We start from the raw sequence: 21,859 nt of genomic DNA, 5'->3' as shown, positions 1-21,859 counted from the left end.
GCTGGTGCCCCGATCTCTCTTTTTTAAAAGGAGTACCTGGGGATTGTTGGATTCTTTGGAATTCTTTACCCTAGACAGCTGTGGAGGCTGGGTCATTGAATATATTTAAGGTGGCGATAGACAGATTTTTGAAAGATAAGGGAGTCAAGGGTTATAGGGAGCGGGCAGGGAAGTGGAGTTGAGCCCAAGATCAGATCAGCCATGATCTAATTGAGTGGCGGAGCAGGCTCAAGGGGCCAGATGGCCTACTCCTGCTCCTATTTCTTATGTTCTTATGACATCATCCAAAAACACAGCGTCAGCTTCTACATGTATGCTGATGACACTTAACTCTACCCCACCACTACCTCTTTTGACCCCTCCACCGTATCCAGCTTGCCAGACTGCTAGTCCGATATCCAGTTCTGGATGAGCAGAAATTTCCTCCAACTAAATATTGGAGAAAACAAAGCCATTTTCTTCGGGCCCCACCAGAAACTCGACTCCCTAGCCACTGACTCCATGTCTCTCCCTGGTAACTGCCTGAGGCTGAACCAGACTGGTCGCAACCTCGGTGTCGTATTTGACCCCGAGCTGACCTACCGACCCATATTCGCGCCATCACTAAGACCGCTTACTTCTGCCTCTATAAGCATCATGCGGTTCTGCCCCTGCCATAGCTCATCCGGTGCTGAAACCTTCATCCATGCCTTTGTTACCTCTAGACTTCTTCCAGCACACTCCTGGCCAGCCTCCCATCTTCCATCATCTATAACCTTAAGCTCATCCAAAACTCATGCCCATGTCCTAACTCGCATCAAGTCCCGCTCACTCATCGCCCCTGTGCTCGCTGACCTACATTTGCTCCCGGCTGAGCAATGCCTCAATTTAAAAATTCTCATTCTCATCCATGGCCTCGTCTCTCCCTATCTCTGTAACTGTAAGGGAGTTAGATGTGGCCCTTACGGCTAAAGTGATCAAGGGGTATGGAGAGAAAGCAGGAATGGGGTACTGAAGTTGCATGATCAGCTGTGATCATATTGAATGGTGGTGCAGGCTCGAAGGGCCGAATGGCCTACTCCTGCACCTATTTTCTATGTTTCTATGTTTCCTCCAGCAGTACTAGCCTCTGAGATATCTGCACTCTTCCAATTCTGGCCTCTTACGCATCACCGATTTTAATCATTCCATCATCGGTGGCTATGCCTTCAGCTGCTGTGGCGCTCAGCTCTGGAATTCCTCCGTAAACCTCTCTGCCTCTCTACCACTCCTTCCTCCTTTAGGATGCTCCTTAAAACCTACCTCTTTGAGCAAGCTCTGCCCTGATATCTCCTTATCTGGCTCGGTGTCAAATTTTGTTTGATAACGCTCATGTGAAGCGCCTTGGGACATTTCACTACATTAAAGGCACTATATAAATGCAAATTGTTGTTATTGATTGAAAATGAAAAAGGAACTGCTTTCATGACAAAAGGCATTTTTAATCACATGCGCTGAAACAGAAAGAAATGCAATGTATTATTGGCTTTACATCAGTTTAAACCGCTTTCCATCCCCATATGTCACATTCAACATCAGGCGTCGGGACTGAGTAACAGCTGACTTGTTTATACTGGCAGGGGTTTGTGTAAAACAGCTCGTGAGGGAGAAAAAAAGCAAAAGGGCAGAACTAGAGTGCAGACCAAAAGGAAAAGAAGAATAGATTGAGTGGTGAGAAATACAGAGGCCAACGAAAACAGACCGAAAGAGAGTGACAGAAAGTGAAGTCAGAAATTAGAGATTGAAAGTATTATAGGATAGAGAAGTGTCAGGAAAACTAAATAAAAGAATTGAAGGGATGTCAGACCTTCCTGTCTGTGGATAATTTTGACCATTTTTGATATTTTCCCAAGTAGGTATCCTTCCCTCGTAGTAGCTCTGATTTCAGAGAGTACAATTGCATATACAGGTTGAAGCTCCCTTATCCAGAACCCTCTGGACCTGGCCTGTTCTGGATAAGGGATTTTTCCGGACAAGGGGTGGTATTGGATGGTACAGGTACTGAGCAAGTGGATATCGGGGCTGGCTGACTTGGAGCTGGGAGTGCGACAGAGAGATCATGGGCGGGGGGGAGGGGGGGGGAGGTGGGAGGCGGTGGATCGCAGGGTCAGGCCAATGATTGCGGAGTCGGCAGCGAGAAAGGACTTCAATTTGTTCATGTCGGAGTTCTGCACATGCGCCACCCGGTGGCTGGGAATGGTTCTGGACGAGGTGTGGTTCCAGATAAGGGAGTTTTGGATAAGGGAAGTTCAACCTGTACCTTACAGCTAAGATAACCTCTCCCTGATAAACATACACACACACACACACACACACACACCCACAAGTCTCAAGCCCCAAAAGATAAAGAGAAGCCAGACATTGATGGGAAATAGAAGGCCAAAATTGTACAGGGTTGAAGAGAATAATTCTAGGGTAGGTCTGGCCGAAAGGGCATAACTTGGACTGATATGGCCCTTATGGCTAAAGGGATCAAGGGGTATGGAGAGAAAGCGGGAAAGGGGTACTGAGGTGAAGGATCAGCCATGATCTTATTGAATGGTGGTGCAGGCTCGAAGGGCCGAATGGCCTACTCCTGCATCTATTTTCTATGTTTCTATGTTTCTATGAACCCAGATCTGCCTCCATTCCTCCCTATTGATAAAAACAATGAAGAAACGACACTGAGAGAGGAGGAGGCCGCTGCTTCTTCTGTCTGCTCCCACGTTACATTGCTCTAGTAGTTTGAGGATATGTCGGGGGTTTTCCTCTGGTTCTCTGGGAATTCCATTCCATCTGATAGATCCATGGGCCTTAGGTCCATTGTTGGGTCTAACCTGCGGCTTGAAGCTGCAAAACAGTGATCAATCCCAGCAGTATCTCAGAGGGTTCAGTTACCTTTGCCAAAGGGCCATGCAGTGTCCCTTGAGATTTAAAATTGGTTGCTGACCTCTTTGTCTTCAACCCAAACTGGACCGCAGGCTCCCCTTCTTGGAGTGGTCAGCTCCCCTGGATTTTGGAAAGGGACAATGGTGGGTCCAAGCAGCAGACTGGAGTTCCACCCTGCCGCACCTCTGCAAGAAGCGCAGGATCCTAATTTAAAGAAATTATTCTGGGCTGTAAATGTTGCTGGCGTGCGTTCCCGCCACCAACGCATCTACCGTAACCAAGGCAACCATAGCAGGCAGTGCACTTCCAGCCAAAAACGTACATCCGCTATATTGAAGCCTCAGTAGGCCGTTTTTCGGGTGCTGCACAGCTGAATTTCGAGGCCATATCATTGCAAATCAGAACTAAATATTATCAGCATAGACAAGTGTGAAATAATTTGCAATCATGTTTCATGTTTTGAGAAATGTCCTTAAACCAGATGCCTTTTCCTAATGACTTCCTGTGTATGTTAGCTGTCAGACACATCCTTGGCTTGGGAGCCACAGACTTGCAAGCCCAGTGGACTCTGTGTGATAGTTGGATGTCCTCCAGACATGAGAAAGTGCTATTTGTTTTTCCCTGACACTATCCGCTCTGACCTGCATGGCATCATTGCTAAACATGGCTTTGTTGCAGTCATAACTCCTCCAAATTTCTCATTGTGTGGCAGTATTAGCTGTCAGCTATTTCAAACCCGTAAGAGCCAATTATGGCAGTCACAGAGTGCTGAAGCTGATTTACAGCAGCTGTGATCACATGCCATGCAGGGTTCTGGGTTGGTGCAAACCCATAGCATTCAAATTAGTTCATGGAATAAAGCTGCAAAAGTGGGACGATGGGCAAAAAGAAAATGGAGTAAAAATGAGCTCTCATTTAATGTACTCTCAGTGAGCTAAAAGTAAATTAGCTTTGGTATGGTTGACAAGATAAATGTAGCGAAGATAATAAAAAGCTTTGAGTTTGAAGCAGTTCAGAATAGAAACAGAGGGGAGAATTTTCAGTATCTGGGCGGATCGGGTGTGTAGGGGCGGAATTTTCTGTATCTGGGCGGATCGAGTGTGTAGGGGCGGAGTTTTCTGTATCTAGGCGGATCGGGTGTGTAGGGGCGGAATTTTCTGTATCTGGGTAGATCAGGTGTGCAGGGGCGGAGTTTTCTGTATCTAGGCGGATCGGGTGTGTAGGGGCGGAATTTTCTGTATCTGGGTAGATCAGGTGTGCAGGGGCGGAGTTTTCTGTATCTAGGCGGATCGGGTGTGTAGGGGCGGAGTTTTCTGTATCTAGGCGGATCGGGTGTGTAGGGGCGGAATTTTCTGTATCTGGGTGGATTGGGTGCGGCCGGTCACCATGGCGGGTCACGACCCTGCTCCCCATTCCACCTCGCTCCTGAGATCGACTTTCCCTCAATGGGGTCTATTAAGGCAGCGCTGTGCGTTACCCAGCCCTATTAAATGATGACATCATCGATGATGCGTTGTCAGCCGGGATATTCAAAGGAGCCACGGCCACATTGCATTTGAAGGTTCATCGAGGATTGTGCAGGCACTGCACTGGAGCTTGTGAGTTTTCCAAACACCTGTAGACATGACTGCACAGTGGCAGAGGGCTGCACCCAGATTCTAAGATGACTCCCTCCATATGCTTGCAGAGGGAGTGAGAGCATGCAGGAAGATCCACTTCCCTTCAGATGGGCGCAAGAGACCTCCCCAGTGGACTACAGGAGCCTGGCTCCAAATAGCAGAGGAGGGCAACAGCAGGGGTGTGGTCAGGAGGACCTGGGTGCAGTGCCAGAAGCACTTCAATGATCTGCTGAGATCAGGACAAGTGAGTGCAAAGCTACAACCAACTTCACCCTGCTGCGCTTCTCATCACATCCCCATCATTCTGCCTTCTCAAGCCTGTTCCTGCACATCCTTATTCACACCAACATACCTTGCACATCCACCCATCCCTCCCTCTCTAACTACATTATCACATCACCATCTGATACTCATACTCACCCTCAACCTAATGTAATCATACCAAGTAACACCACCCAAGCAGGCCATTTGGCATTGACACCCCACTCCATCATGGTCACCCTCTAAAGATGTAACCTATCCATTCCTTACACTCACTTCATCACTCTCACTCAAACTTCTCTTCTTTCCCTCCTTGCAGGAGAAGAGAGAACACACTAAGAGGGAGAGGGAGAGAACTGGAGGTGCCCCTCCATCATTGGCCACCTTAATTGCAACAAAGGAGGTTGCTCTGCAGGACTCAGGAGTGCAGAGCAGCTGGAGGTGGGAGACAGAGAAGAGGGGCATCTCGCCAACCTGGTGACTGAATTACATCTCAAATAGCCAAATGGCATACAGCAGTCACTCATATTGGGGATTGATGTCAACAGCCAGTGAATGTTCATCATGTGCATAATGGTATTGTTACCCATTCTTGATATGACATTTGTAAATTATCTCTTTACTTTCCCACTGTTCCATCAAGAGCCCTCATCACTGTCCAGGAGGAAGAGGAAGATGACTCCTCTGGGGGGGGGGGGGAGGGGAGGGTCTCCAGCCTCTGAGGGCACAGCGTCACCAGACATAAGCGCACCCAGCACCAGCACAGAGATGTACACCCCGGTGGCCCCACGCAAGATAGAGTACTGTTTTCAGATAGAGTACATAAGAAATAGGAGCAGGAGTAGGCCATATTGCCCCCGAGCCTGCTCCACCATTTAATATTATCATGGCTGATCTGATCATGGACTCAGGTCCACTTCCCCGCCCGCTCCCCATAACCCCTTAATCCCTTATCGGTTAAGAAGCTGTCTATCTCTGTCTTAAATTTATTCAATGTCCCAGCTTCCACAGCTCTCTGAGGCAGTGAATTCCACATATTTACAACCCTCTCAGAGAAGAAATTCCTCCTCATCTCAGTTTTAAAAGGCGGTCCCTTATTCTAAGACTATGCCCCCTAGTTCTAGTCTCCCCCATCAGCGGAAACATCTTCTCTGCATCCACCTTGTCAAGCGCCCTCATAATCTTACACGTTTCGATAAGATCACCTCTCATTCTTCTGAATTCCAATGAGTAGAGACCCAACCTCCTCAACCTTTCCTCATAAGTCAAACCCTCATCTCCGGAATCAACCTAGTGAACCTTCTCTGAACTCCCTCCAAAGCAAGTATATCCTTTTGTAAATATGGAAACCAAAACTGCACGCAGTATTCCAGGTGTGGCCTCATCAATACCCTGTATAACTGTAGCAAGACTTCCCTGCTTTTATACCATCCCCTTTGCAATAAAGACCAAGATTCCAGAATGAATACAGCAGCTGCGAATAGCTCCCGCAGGGTCCTAATGCCCGTCCGGTGAGCTGTAACAAATAAATAGAATATTAACACAGCATAGTTCCCCCCTTTTTAAAATCACAGTCTATGTACAGACAAAGTCCTTGAGATAGACAGGTTGTGTTCTGATACTCTGAGACTGGCATGGAGCTTGCGATTTTTGATCGAGGTTTTCGGTTAGGAAACAGAATGGTGCCTCTGTTCCATTCTGCTCGCCTATGAGTTGGGATCAGTCTATGAGCATTCTATCGAGTTCCATCATTGAGCTTGTGGGTGTGAGGCTAAACTTTCGCCCGATCTGTTTTGTAGGTGAAAGTGAAGATGCGAGTTTATGACTCCGGTTTGGGCGCTTAATTCTGACCCAATCTCCGTTCTTCAGTTGGGGATTTTGAGCGCGCGTTTTGTGTCGGTGTACGACTTTGCTTTTCGTTGGTTCTGAAATCTGGGATGCGAGTGTGGTTATCTTCATGCTAGGTTTGGCTGGGGGTTTGAGAATATCCAGTAGTCAGTGAAGATTCTGCCCAATCATGAGCTCAGCGGGTGTCTTCCCCGTTAGCGAGTACTTTGTCGAATGGTATGTGCGGAGAATGGTTTGAACTGCTTCGTCGAATGTATCGCCTGTTGCGAGGTTGGCTTTTAAACCTTATATGATGACGCGGTTAAATCGCTCAACACCTCCGTTGCTTTGAGGATTGTACCGAGCAGTAAGGCAATGCTCGATATCATGGCGAGTGAGGAAATCTGTGAACTGGACGGACACAAACTGTGCTCCATTGTCAGTGATTATGACCTCTGGGAGGCCCCACTTCGTGAACATACGCTGCAGAATAGTGGCGATCGTTGATGAGGTCACTGAACTTTTAGCGATTTCTGGCCATTTGGGATGCAGGTCATGTACTAGAACAAGGAAACACTGGTGCTGTGGAGCTGCTTCAACTGGACTGAAGATATCCAACTGAAATTGTTGCCATGGTCTTTGTGGCCATGAAATGGGCTTCATTGGCGCTGGTCGGATGTTTGTGGCCTTTTTGCTCAGACTGCAAGCTTCGCAGTGTGAGACGATGCTAGTGTCAATCCCAGGCCACCATCCTGAATCGCAACATCTCTGCTTCATGCGGACAATGCCAGGGTGTCCATTGTGTGCCAGTGAGAGAACGCGCTGTTGAAGTGACTTGGGAATTACTGCCCTATCACCACGAGCTAGGCAGCCATCGTTCCAAACGGAAAATTCATCGCGAAGTCTGTGAAATGTTTTTAGCTCTTCCGAAATTTGCTTAAGCCACTCGGTCTGGAGGAAGTGGCTCACGTGCTGGAGCGTAGCATCATGCTGTGATTCGGTTTTGAGTTCGTCGCAGGAGACAAGGTTTCTGACGGACTGAGTGATGATCGACGTGACATCTGTGTCATCATCTGTGAACAAGTCGGCACCAGAGTCCGAAGCAGGTGTCGAGCGGCTGAGCATGTCAGCTACGTGGTTGCGACTGCCAGCGATGTACTGTACATCAAAGTTATACTGATGAAGGCGATCTGACCATCGGCTGATTCGTAGTGGTCTGTGCCCAGATCCAGTTGTAGCGAGTAGCGTAGTTAGCGCTTGGTGGTCCGTACGGAGGGTAAATTTCCTGCCATAATGGTAGATGTACCGGTGTTCACATGTATAGATGCAAGCGAGTGCTTCGTGTTCCCCTGTAGCGTATTTCCGTTCTGCAGACAAGAGCGTGCGAGAGGCGAAGGTGACTGGGCGTTCCAGGCCATCAATCCATTGCAAGAGCACAGCATCCAAGGCGGTGCTTGATGCATCCCTGGTGACATACGTAGTGGCATTCGGATCAAAGTGCGCGAGGATAGGAGCAGATGTGATTTTCTCCCTAAGCGTGGTGAATGCAGGGCATAGCAGACCACGACGATTCTAGACACCGTGGCTGGTGCGTACTGAAGGGCTCCTCCAGACCTGTCAAGGCATCTGAAGCACATTGTCTATTGTCTGCTCTATGACACATCTGGTGGAAATGTGGCTTTCATTATATCTCTCCTCAGCCTCAGTACTTGGCCTCCTCAAGAGTGTCATAAATCATGTCTAATGTGGATAGCCCTTGTCTCTAAGCAGCCAGCCGGAAAGTCTGTTTGGAGGTGTGAAGAGTCAGGGAGGGTAGATTGGCACAACATGAAAGAGTCGTGGCAGCTGGCAGGGAATTTGGCGCACTCATACATGATGATCTTCCTATCGTTGCAGACAAGCTGCACATTGAGGGAGTGGAAGCCCTTGCCGTTGACAAAGACTCCTGGGTTATGATGGGATGCGCTGCTGGCCACATGTGTGCAGTCGATGACGCGCTGTACCCGTGGAAAGCTGGCCAGAGTGGCAAAGCCGAGCGCTTGCTCAGTAACAGTGGCAAAGTTGATATATTGGCTGACTTGTCAAACAAGGCACCGGTGATCTGTGTGATGCATCTGTGGGCGGCCAGCTGCCAGATGCCTGTCTGCTGCAGATCCCAGGAAGGAGCCTGAGATGAAGAAGTTGAGGGCGCTGGTGATCTTGACAGCCATTGGTAAGGTGTAGCCACCCGTTGCTCTGGGCTGCAGATCTTGCTCCAGCAATCTGCAAATGTCTGCAACAACCTGGTGCGATAGCCTAAGCTTCTTTTGGAACTGCTGCTCATTCAGTACATAGGATTATATAGGATATACGGCACAGAATCAGGCCATTTGGCCCAACCAGTCCATGCCGGTGTTTATGCTCCACTCGAACCTCCTCCCGTCTTTCCTCATCTAACTCTATCCACATAACCCTCTATTTCCTTCTCCCTCATATGCTTGTCTAGCCTCCCCTTAAATGCATCTATACTATTCGCTTCAACCACTCCCTGTGGTAGTGAGTTCCACATTCTCACCACTCGCTGGGTAAAGAAGTTTCTTGTGAATTCCTGTGGATTTCTTGGTAACTATCTTATATTGATGGTCTCTAGTTATGCTCTTCCCCACAAGTGGAAACATTCTCTCTGTATCCACTCTATCAAAACCTTTCATAATTTTAAAGACCTCCAATAGGTCATCCCTCAGCCTTCTTTTTTCAAGAGAAAAGAGACACAGCCTGTTCATCCTTTCCTGATATGCATACCCTCGCATTTCTGGTATCATCCTTGTAAATCTTCCCGTGCCTCTCGATCCTTTTAACAATATTGCGGCCAGAACTGTACACAGTGCTCTAAGTGTGGTCTAACTAAAGTTCGATACAGGTTTAGCATAACTTCCCAACTTTTTTCTATCGCTCTAGAAATAAACCCTAGAGCTTGGTTTGCATTTTTATGGCCTTGCTAACCTGTGTCGCAACTTTTAGTGATTTGTGTATTTGTTCTCCGAGATCCCTTAGTTCCTCTACTCTACCTCGACTCTCACCCTCCAAGGAATACGTGGCCTCCCTATTCTTCCTACCAAAATGTAATACAGTACCTTACATTTATCTATGTTGAACTTCATTTGCCTATTATATGCCCATTCTGCAAGTTTATTAATGTCCCCCCTGTAATTTGTTGCAATCCTCCTCAGTATTGACTATCACCCCCAAGTTGGTATCATCACAAATTTAGAAATTGTGTTTTTGAATCCAAAGCCTAAATCGTTAATATAACTTGTGAACAGCAGTGGTCCCAGCACTGATCCTCGTGGAACACCACTACCCACTAACTGCCACTGTGAATAGCTACCCTTTACCCCATCTCTCTGCTTTCTGTCTTGAAACCAGCTAGCGATCCATTCTGCTAATTGTCCCCTGAGTCTGCATTCTCTGACCTTGTTCATCAGTCTATTATGGGGTACCTTATCGAAAGCCTTTTGAAAATCTAGATAAATTACATCTACTGCATTACCATTGTCTACTCTCTCTGTTAGCTCTTAAAATAAATTCAATGAGATTGGTCAAGCAAAACTTTTGCTTTTGAAATCCATACTGACTATTCATTATTATATTTTTGTTTTCTAAATGTTCTATTTTCTCCTTTAGTAGTGATTCCATTATTTTTCCAACCACCGATGTTAAGCTGAGTGGTCTATAATTGCCTGGAGATGTTCTATCCCCCTTCTTAAATATAGCTATTACATTAGCTATCCATCAGTCCTCTGGCACTATACCTTTTTCTAACGAATATTAAATATTTGTAGTAAGACCTCTGCTTTCTCTTTCCTAGATTCTTTTAAAATGCGTGGATACAATCTAGCTATGTTGAAGAAGCTCATCCTCTGCCTGTATATCCTGTGTTGGGGATTTCGTCTCCAGTGCTGTATAACCCTCCGCTGATGCCCTCTGTTCTGTGCAGCATCCTGAGGAGAAAGTTGGTAGTGTTGTTGTTGGTGCTGCTGGTTGCCTGATGCTGCTGGTGTTGGGGCTCATTGTGGTCTGATTCTGAGGACCAAGGTGAGACAGTATAAATGGCCCCCATGCTGATGTAATAGATGCAGGTCAAGGAGAGATGAGAGAAGTAATCTGTCAATGGTGAGAGAGGTTCTACCAATAAGGTAACAATGGATCCTGACTTTGCTGAAAAGACTTGAAACCACTAGAAAGCTAAATCTGTGCTGACAATGCACTCAGCAACAGCTTCTGCCTTAGGAAAGTAAGCAAGCATCAGGTGGGAGTATTTATTGTACTTTTCATGCTGTGCAATAATGAGCTTGATCAATGGCCACTGAACTCCCGCCTCAGACGTGGTTCGTGAACTCTATGATTCCAATGGTCATCCAGGGAAATTTCAATGGTAGGGTTAAAAAGATGCTTAAGGATCTGACAAGTACCTGATAATCATCTAAATTAACTTGGCCACCTCTGCCGTTCGGGTCGCTGTCGCGCTGGGAAATGTGCCCGAGGGAAAGGCACGTGGGGACAGGATGATGGCGGTTTCCCAACCCGCTCCAACTTATTTCAAATTTCCCTCCTGACCCGCCTCCAATCCCACCCCCACGGACGCCAGAAAACTGAGGCCAACCTGTTTAATATTATTTAGATTTGTGGGAGTGAAACCTGAACTTAACTGAAAACCCAGGTTGGGCTATTTGCTCTTTCTTCATAAAATGGACAGAGGGGTTGGGATTCTTCTCCCAGCAGTGATGTACTGGAGGGATGAACTTCTGCCAGCCCCTTAGTCAGCTCCAGAACCGCAACTCCAGTACCTTGGGTCGGGATGTATCTGATATGTAGAATAGGCTCCTTACAGGATTCCAGTCACCAAGATTAAGCCCGTCATTGCCCAACCATGAAAACCCAGGCAGTGCTCCAGTGGTTCAGCGGAAGCACCCCAAGGATGCATTGTGGAACTTGGCCACACCTGAGGTCTACACAAGAAGATAAGTGGGTGGCAGAACAGAGGAAGGGGAGACAACTACATAGCTCTCGCCCTCCACTGGGGAATGCATGCTCTTTACCACCACTTCCTGGGCAGCGTAGTGATTATGTTATTGGACTAGTAATGAAGCGTTGTGAACCCATCGGAGCTGGTCGGGGAACGGAAGGAGCAGCGTGGAGGCCTGGCCCAGCAGGCTGAGCGGCCTCCGGCCAGCGAGCACCATCAGAGCAGGACGGGGAGCGGAAGGAACAGCGTGGCGGCCTGGCCCAGCAGGCTGAGCGGCCTCCGGCCAGTGAGCACCATCAGAGCAGGACGGGGAGCGGAAGGAACAGTGTGGCAGCATACCACTCCAGGGAGCAGCACGTGCTGGAGCAGGAGAACAATAGCAGCGAAGAGGGACATCACCAAGATCCAGGTCGGTGATTGGAGCATGGGCAGGTATATCAGGAGCGGTGAGGTCGGGGCGAAGGAGTGGCGACAGATTGTAGAGGGATGTGATCGGGGCCCAGGAGAGGCGCGAGTTCGGGGCTCCAAAGAGCCGAGGGCCCAGGGGCAGCACGGGCCAGCCCACACTGCGCTATGTGTGCGCACTAGGTCCGTGCAGCAGAGCTGGTCTCCAGTCATCTTGGTTTATCCTTGCTACTGGACCAAGCTCTGTCAAGCCCATGTGGTGGCTGGTGTGCAGCGGCCACCACATGTTAAAAAATCCACGCACAGGCATCTTCCACCCTTCAAGATTTAGTTCAGGACCTGGAATATTAGGTCCTTCATTGAAACACCTGTGAACTTTTTGCCGTGGAAACAAGTCATCCTCGATTCAAGGGACTGCCTATGATGATGATGGAGAAGTAATCAAGAGGCCTGGATTTGAATGTGAATGTGAGTTTGAATCCTACCCTGCAGTTTCAGAATTTGAATTCAATTTTAAATATCTGAAAATAAAAAGCTGGCACCAGTAAAAGTGATCAGGAAGCTGATGTCCTTTCGGTGTCCTTACCTGGTCTGGCCTATATCTGACTCAGTCTTGCATCACCGTGGTTGACCCAGAAGTGGCATAGTAAGCCACTCAGTTGTATGAAATTGCTACAAAGAATAACGCCACACAGATTGCAATGGTTCAAGAAGAAGGCCCACGACAACCTTCTCCGGGAAACCAGTGATGGGCAATAAATGCCAGCTTTGCCAGCAATGCTCACATCCTGGTAGTTCCAGTAAGTGGGGTGGATGGGAAGGAATTCCTCTGGGGACCGAGGCCCTATATTACCCCCATCCACTGCCATTTGCAAGGGTGAGGCTGGGAAAGGGCTGCTAGCGGTGGTCCTAGCAACAATGGGGGAGAGGCAGGGTGCTGAGGAAAATCCCGATTGGGGCAGTGTTGGTCTTTACTGCCCAAATTTTCGATCATTCTCCACTCATGGCCCCAGAAGAAAATCACGGCCATTTTGTCTCGATCAAGTCATTTTCTGATCAGCAGGTGGTGTTCATGTATTCAGGACGTGAGAGGATATATTTTCCGTTTACTAGTGTTGCTGATAGTGGTGTGAAACAGATGTCGGGATGGGCAAATAATCTGGAAGTTGCGCAGTACTGATGCTCATCCCCAACACTACATCTCAGCAAGAATATATTGGCCTCGGAGGCGGTGCAGTGCACATTCACCAATATAATACCATGGCTAAAAGGGTTAAATTATGTCGACAGACTGCATGGAGTAGGCTTGTATTCCCTTGAGTATAGATGATTAATGGGTGCTCTAATAGAGGAATTTAAGATGATTAAAGGAGTTAATAGGGTAGATAAACTATTTCCTCTGATGGGGGAAATCAGGGGGCATAACCTTAAAATTAGAGCCAGACCATTCAAGGGATGATGTCAGGACGCACTTCTTCACACAAAGGCTAGTGGGAACCTGGAACTCTCTCCCACAGAAAGCTGTTGAGGCCAGGGGTCAATTGAAAATTTCAAAACTGAGATTGATAGAGTTTGATTAGGCTGGGTATTAAAGGTTACAGAACCAAGGCGGGTAGATGGAATTAATATGCAGAGCAGCCATGATCTAACTGAATGGAGGAACAGGCTTGAGGGACTGAATAGCCGACTCCTGTTCCTATGTCCACAATGCTCATTACAGGACCTTGCTATGTTCAAATTGGCTGCTATGTGTGCCTACAAAACAATAGCGACTACACTTTAAAACAACAACAACAACTTGTATTTATATAGCACCTTTAATATGGTGAAACGTCCCAAGACCCTTCACAGGAGTGTTATAAGACAACAAATTTGACAGCGAGCCACATAAGAAGAAATTAGGGCAGGTGAACAAAAGCTTGGTCAAAGAGGTAGCTTTTAAGGAGCGTTTTGAAAGAGGAAAGAGTGGTAGAGAGGCGGAGAGGTTTAAGCAGGGCTTAGAGCCTAGGCAACAGAAGACATGGCCACCAAAAGTTTAGCGATTTTAATCAGGGATGCTCAAGAGGGCAGAATTAGAGGAGTGTTGACATCTCTGGGGGGGTTGTGGGGCTGAAATGAGCAATGATATAAATGACTAGTTAATCTGTTCTTGGAGGTATTGATTGAGGGATAAATGCTGGCCAGAACATTGGGAAAAATGCCCTATTCTTCAAATAATGGCATGGGATCTTCTTCATCCATCGGAACAGGCAGATCTGGCTTCTGTGTAACATTTCATCTGATAGGAATTAAGGAATAGACCGCCTCTGGTGTGGCTCGGGTGCTGGTAGGGTGGTCCTGATCTGGTGTAGCAACAGTAACTTTCCAGTTGAATTATGTTTGCCTTCTTTGTAAAGAAAGAAAGAAAGAGTTGCATTTATATACAGAGATAGCGAGGGGTGAGGCCATGGAGGGATTTGAAAACAAGGATGAGAATTTTGAAATTGAGGCGTTGCTTAACTGAGTTCGGACACGGGCAGCTGAGTTTTGGATCACCTCTAGTTTATGTCGGGTAGAATGTGGGAGGCCAGCCAGGAGTGTGTTGGAATAGTCAAGTCTAGAGGTAACAAAGGCATGGATGAGGGCTTCAGTAGTGGATGAGCTGAGGTTAGGACGGAGACAGGCGATGTTACGGATCTTATAGAAATATTTAAAATAATGAAAGGGATAGACAAGATAGAGGCAGAGAGATTGTTTCCACTGGTCGGGGAGACTAGAACTAGGGGGCACAGCCTCAAAATACAGGGGAGCCAATTTAAAACTGAGTTGAGAAGGAATTTCTTCTCCTAGAGGGTTGTGAATCTGTGGAATTCTCTGCCCAAGGAAGCAGTTGAGCTCATTGAATATATTCAAATCACAGATGGATAGATTTTTAACCAATAATGGAATTAAGGGTTAAGGGGAGCGGGCGGGTCAGTGGAGCTGAGTCCACGGCCAGATCAGCCATGATCTTTTTGAATGGCGGAGCAGGCTCGAGGGGCTAGATGGCCTACTCCTGTTCTTAATTCTTATGTTCTTATGTACGGAGATGGAAATAGGCAGTATTAGTTATGCTGTTGATATGTGGTCGAAAGCTTATTTCAGAGTCAAATATGACACCAAGGTTGCGAATAATCTGGTTCATCCTCAGACAAAAGTTGGGGAGAGGGATGGAGTCAGTGGCTAGGGAATGGAGTTTGTGGTGGGGCCCGAAAACAATGGCGTCGTTTTCCCAATATTCAAAAGGAGAAAATTTCTCCTCATCCAGAACAGGATGTCGGACAAGCAGTCTGACAATTTAGAGATAAATGAGGGGTCGCGAGAAATGGTGGGGAGGTAGAGCTGGGTATCATCAGTGTACATGTGGAAACTGATGCTGTATTTTCGGATGATGTCGCCAAGGGGCAACATGTAGATGAGAAATAGGAGGGGGCCGAGTATGGATCCTTGGGGGCCATCAGAGGTAATGATGCGGGGGGTGGGAAGAGAAGCCATTGCGGGTGATTCTCTGGCTACAACTGGATAGATAAGAATGGAACCAGGTGAGTGGTCCCACCCACTGGATGATGGTCGACAGGCGTTAGAGAAGGATAGAATGGTCAATCGTGTCAAAGGCTGCAGACAAGTCAAGAAGGATGAGAGGAATAGTTTGCCTTTGTCACAGTCACAAAAGCAAGTCATGAGCTGTGAAGTGCTTTGGGCTGTCCTGGAGATATGACTGTTGTTGTATAACTGAAAGATTTTTATTTAAAGTGAAATTGTGCTGGCAACAATCTGGGACAAAACATCCAAAAATAAACAAACTGCCAACAGAAACAAATAGTGAAAAATGCAAGCTCTGAGGAACGCAAAGATAAACTCCACTTTCCAATAGGCTCTAAATACAAATACCCACTTTGAATTCTCCCGACTCTCATCACCCATTTACACGGGTGAGCCGGGCACACAGCATATTCCCAGTAACTAGATTGGTAAATTGTATCCGCACCCATTTCATCTCATTACTGTACCCTGACATATTGAAAGGTGACTCAGGCACATCTTATGCAAGAGCACTTCAGGCCAATCCAAGGCTGAGTGGAAGATCAAAGGCGGAGGGCCAACAAGAGCAATTTTGCCCAATTTCCCAGATCCCAAATGGCTGTTCCTCTCTCGCACGTGTGGTGATTGAAAGATTTACCCATAAGTATGGAGTCGTAAAGGACAAGGGGTGAGACAGTACTGCTCTAATATTCAGTATGCTGCTGCTCACTGATGTGCAACGGCCACCACACGTTAAAAAAAATCCACGCACAGGCATCTTCCACCCTTCGAGATGTAGTTTGGGATCTGGAATATTAGATCGGGTTCTGAAACATTGAAACACCTGTGAACTCATCCCATTTTGGCGTGGAAGCAAGTCATCCTCGCTTCGAGGGACTGCCTATGATGACGAATATTCAGTGTTGGATGTCATTATCAGGAGCACTGTAAGGAATTAAGGAATAGACTGCCTCTGGTGTGGCTCGGGTGCTGGTAGGGTGGTCCTGATCTGGTGTAGCAACGGTAACTTACCAGTTGAATTATGTTTGCCTCCTGTGTAGTGGAACTGGTCCATGTTGGATACTAACAGCGTTGCTATTTAATAACAAGTGCAAGTGTCCAAGTTAGAGGGGCGGGGGGGCTAGGATAACTGAGGTACAGTTAGGCAGCTGGCCAGGTACAGGAAGTGGACTGTTGCCGATGCGATGAATGAGAGTCGCTCAGATTCAGGGAGTGGGTTACTTTTCCGGCGCGGTGCTGCTCAGGTATAGACTGCAGACCTCGTGTGTGTGTGTGTGTGGGTTAGTGCGGTTGTTTCTTCAGCTGGATGCGTGCTTCATGTGGTGCAGGCATTTGTCTGGGGCTGTGTGGACAAGACAGGTCTATTGGAGGAGCCGTTCTGTCTTTTGACCCGAAGCCTCTTTTAAAGGTCTGGCAGTCTTTCGGACCTGCCGCGCCGTCAGCTCATTCGACTTGGGACATGATCAGGTAAGCCTGGGCTATGGCTTTACATGTGACAGGAATGATTCCTTTGTAAACAAGCTGGTTTATTTCAATTTGCTGAACGCGAAGTCAATGTGTTTTATTTAAAATTCCGATCAGTAAAACGTCCCTATTATTGTGAATGTTTTTTTTTAATGTTGTTTAATGTGCTGCTGCATTACAAAGTTGAAGTTAATTTGGTGCCGAGAGTGTGTGTGTGTGTCACAGCTTTTCCACTTGGGGGGCTGCCATCTACTGGTTGGACGGTGGTGCAGGAAAAGCAGTGAAGCAGAATGGAATTCTGTAGCTGAATGTAGTCACTTGGGTTGAATGAGGACGGAGGGCCCAATCCCAATTCAGATTTTGCAGTGATGGGAAGTGAATGAGGTCATTTCGAAACAGACGTGTTCAGCACATTTGGGCTATTTTTAAAATGTATTCAGTAGTTATTTATTGCATGTGCAGATGTCACCATTCTGTTGCAATCTTAACAACTTGTATTTATATAGCACCTTTTAGTGTAGTGAAATGTCCCAAGGCGCTTCACAGGAGTATTATGTGATAAAAAATTTGAACTCAAGTCTAGAGGTAGCAAAGGCATGGATGAAGGCTTCAGCAGCGGATGAGCTGAGGTAAGGGCGGAGACGAGTGATGTTACGGAGGTGGAAATAAGCGGTCTTACGTTATGCTGCAGGTATGTGATCGAAAGCTCATTTCGGGGTCAAATATGACACGAAGGTTGCAAACAGTTTGGTTCAGCCGCAGACAAAAGTTGGGGAGAGGGATGGAGTCAGTGGCGAGGAAATAGAGTCTGTGGCGGGGACTGAAAACAATGGCTTCGGTCTTCCCAATATTCAGCCTGCAGCTAGCTGACCATCACATTCCAAACCTGCTGTTTCTCTGACTGAACGACAACTAAACTCTGACTTACCACAGGCTGTGCTTACGGACAGCAATTAGAGTGTGTGGCTTGAAAGGAACAGACCACCTAAAATATAACCACTTTAGCAGCAAAATAGTATATTAATGCATTACATGTTCTATTGCTCCAGTCCTTATAAAAATGCACATCATCTGAGTGGGAGATCCATTTTTAAATGAACCACCTATTGATTATGAACAGCCGAGTTTGCAAACAATATTTGCCCTTTGATGGATTCTTAAAGAATAAAGAATGTGCATTTATATAACGCCTTTCATGTTCTTGGGGTGTCCCAAAGCACTTTACAGCTAATTAAGTACTTTTGAAGTGTAGCCGCTGTTGTAGTATAAGGAAATTGAGAATGAATCCCACATTTTCATGGACTTTTAGGGATTGTTTCACCTGGTGCTGTAAAGAAAGAAAGACTTGCATTTATATAGCGCCTTTCACGACCACCGGATGGCTCAAAGTGCTTTACGGCAAATGAAATACTTTTGGAGTGTAGTCACTGTTAAATTGTGGGAAACGTGGCAGCCAGTTTGCGCACAGCAAGCTCCCACAAACAGCAATGTGATAATGACCAGCTAACCTGTTTTTGTTATGTTAATTGGGGGATAAATATTGGTCAGGACACCGGTGATAACTCCCCTGGCTCTTCTTTGGAATAGTGCCGTGGGATCTTTTACATCCACCTGAGAGAGCAGACGGAGCCTCGGTTTAACGTCTCATCCGAAAGACGGCACCTCCGACAGTGCAGCGTTCCCTCAGCACTGCACGGGAGTGTCAGCCTAGATTTATATGCTCAAGTCCCTGGAGTGGGACTTGAACCCACTGAGCCACAACTGACACTTCATACAGTTCAGTATTCAATAACTGTGCGTATTGGAATTGGCACCTTCCAGTGTTACAAATGGTTCTGAATTTTTATAAATTCAAAATTCCACTTAGTGTGTAAGTATTCCTGAACGCATGTGAATACTTGGTAAGATTTGGGTATTTATCAAGAATGTTCTTTGAAAATGTTTTCATTAGAAATGTTAATTTGCTTTGGAGAGTATTACTGAGGGATGAGGAGGGAAATATTTGCAATGCTGTTGCCTTTTTAAGCATTCAGCAGTTTGCGATTGGTTACAGGGGACAGATGAAGGTATTGAGAATTTTATTGCTAGGTAATCTACTGTGGTCATATTACTAGAAGTTCCTTTGACTTTTTGTTTGCCAGAAGGTATAGTGCTGAAAAATGCAGCTGGAGAGGTAGTTTCAGTCATTTTAAGGAATTGAGACTGAGAGGCAAGTAACGAATATAGTTAACGGAGAACGAAGAATGAACAGCCAGATGTCAGATAAAACAACAGAGAATGGGAGTCATCTTTTTCACTTTAAACTCATCCACAACAAATATTGTTTTGCATTCTTGGTCAATCAGCAGTAAAAGTCAGAGACAGATTTGAAAAGAAAAATGTTTCCTGCTTCCTGAGTGAACATAACTGTGCAGGACTTCATGACGGTTAGCAATTGTATTCTGAAAGGCTCCTGTGGCTGGCATCAGTGGAATGTACCTGCTTCTTATTTGGTGACATGTTGGGCAGCCAGGGTTTCATCCCTTGGTCGGTAAAAGTGTTTGTTTCAGTCAGACTCAGTCCAGAGACTGATTATGGAAGTGTTCACCGAATGTATTCACTGAAACTCTTTTCCTACAAATCTTCTATCAGTATGGTACAATAGGAAGTCTCTGATAAGCAAAAGATTTATTTTTATTACAATCACTACACATTAAATGATGCTTAAAGAAAACTGACAATTACCTACTCAGTAAACAAAGTAGTCACAGACACTTGCCATTTATATTCGGCGATAAGAGGGTCTAAAACATTGCAATCTAAGCTTTTGGGACTGAGTCTGTGTAAGGCAATGTAGGAGGCGATTCAGATCTGCTCCGAATATTTACTTACATATACTTCACCTCGCTTGAGAGACCAAATCAGTTCAAGATCTTGTATGAAAATGTTACAATATGATTGTGATAATGTATTGATATGCTATAATATTATAGTGCCCATTATGACAATTCTGTTTTACTAAGTGTGTTTTGCTCTGAGTAAAGAGGCTGCGAAGTTCTGTTTCATGATATCAAAAAATGTTAACTATTTTACAAAAGTCTACTAAAGCTCAGAATATTATCAGTCCACTTCAGTTGGAGAAAATTGTCTTTTATGTGTCAGGGATCGGTGCCTCCAAATAACTTGAGGATGATTGTTGCTTAATTATTTTGTGCAAGCCATTTTCTATTCGCTTGCTATGTCTTAAAGGTCATCTTCTCAAGCAGCTGTCAACAGTGTGTTTTGACTCAAGGAGGTTCCTTAATTTAATCGGTTCTGTAACCTTAAGCTCCATTTCCCTTGTCCAAGCATCATTGTCCTGTTAAAATGTGCTTATAGTTTTTTTTTATATACCTGTCAGGTTATTTGTTCCTACCTAAAATTTAATGTCACCAGCAGCCTGCGATTGGATTGTTTGTTGATGGTTTGAATCATCATAGTGGTGTCTGTTCACAGGACGATTAATTCTCCCTAAACCTTGGGGTGGAAGTGCTGAAATCGCTAGATTCACTGGCTGAGTTTCAACCTGTTTATATCTAAAGTTCTTTAGAACGGGGAGCTAGTGGCACAGGGTCATCAATTTAAAATTGCCCCTGTGAGTGAGGAGAGAGGTCAAGTGAAATCTCTCTACACAGAGTTGCTGGAGCATGGAATGCTTTTCACAGGGAGTGGTTAAGGCACAGCCCCGTGCACTTTTGTTAAAGGGAAAATTGGATAAATATTTGAAGCAGCGAAAGATACGGGGCTGTGGAGAGAACGAGCTGTGGGATTAGTTTGGAATTGCTCTAGCAACGAGCCAGCGCATACATCATAGGGTAAATTATTTTTCTAATGTCATAAACTACTATGGTTCTAAGTGCTGTTGATCCCATTTATCTCTCAGAAGAGCAAGTGGCCAGATAAGGTGGGATTGGCTGTGATCTTCCCTGACTAATGGTTGTAAAATGGTGCTGTATTCCTAGCACTTGCAGGCCACTGTTGAAGCCAGATTTATTGAATTCTAAGTGGTATATCAGTTATAGAGATCTACTGCCTTCCTTTTATGTTTTAAAAAAACAGGAAATATGACTGTTTTCATAATAATTAATGAGCCATTGGTGATATTGTGACAGCAAATGGTTGTAAAGCTTAATCTTCACTAATCTTTACTCCTTGTTCATTTCCTTTACACTGACATCAGACCTCTTGGCTCTTTTCTGCATCCTTTCAAATATATGCGTGATTAAAAAATAGATTTTTATCTTTTGAATTTTTTTATTGCATTTTATTAAATTTCTGTAACCAGTATGGAAGGGGGAATGGCCCTGGGTTACACAGGGTATTTCTCAAAGTAATGCCAGACACCTGACAGGTTAGCTGAGGTGGGCTTCACAAGATGTAAACTGTTAGGAAAGCACAGACTAAGGTTCTAGTTGCGTTCAATGGCTGCAGATTTCACTGCATGGCAAGCATCATGTGCGGTTGTCAAAGATTAATATTTATAAAGGAAGTGCAGTGTTTTGTAATAGGACTCTATTCCTTTCAACTTCAAATGGGTTTGGATTGTATTTTCGTGAAGCACCTCCTTACCAGGAAAATGGAGTGGGGAAGGGAGAGAATAGTGTCCTAGGCAGCCAGTAGTTAAAGCTCTCTGTTAAAGCGGTTGGGCCAGAAGAGAAGCTGGGCCAGTTTGGAACGGCAGCTTACAGTGTAAGAATTGAAATTCTGTAGTATACAGGAAGTGAATGGTGCCTTTATTATTTGATGTATCGAGGTGAAGTGTATGAGTCATTGTTTTCTACTGTATGCTGCTTGTCTACCTGTTTTGTGTAAA

The 21,859-nt window shown here is 45.8% G+C and overlaps 1 protein-coding gene across 1 annotated transcript in view; it reads left to right on the top strand.

Moving 5' to 3' along the window:
- The first annotated feature begins 16,748 nt into the window (after positions 1 to 16,748).
- The window catches only part of LOC139231646 (thrombospondin type-1 domain-containing protein 4-like), a 672,439-nt gene continuing 667,328 nt past the window's right edge, over positions 16,749 to 21,859 (top strand). Inside the window, exons 1-2 of the mRNA XM_070862523.1 lie at positions 16,749 to 16,776; positions 16,961 to 17,031. Of these exons, the coding sequence (XP_070718624.1) occupies positions 16,749 to 16,776; positions 16,961 to 17,031 (99 nt within the window). The remainder of the gene's footprint in view (positions 16,777 to 16,960; positions 17,032 to 21,859) is intronic.

This window comes from Pristiophorus japonicus, chromosome 2 (assembly GCF_044704955.1).
Source record: "Pristiophorus japonicus isolate sPriJap1 chromosome 2, sPriJap1.hap1, whole genome shotgun sequence".
In the NCBI taxonomy this organism is placed as follows: domain Eukaryota; kingdom Metazoa; phylum Chordata; class Chondrichthyes; family Pristiophoridae; genus Pristiophorus; species Pristiophorus japonicus.
This window is presented reverse-complemented; position numbering and strand designations above follow the sequence as displayed.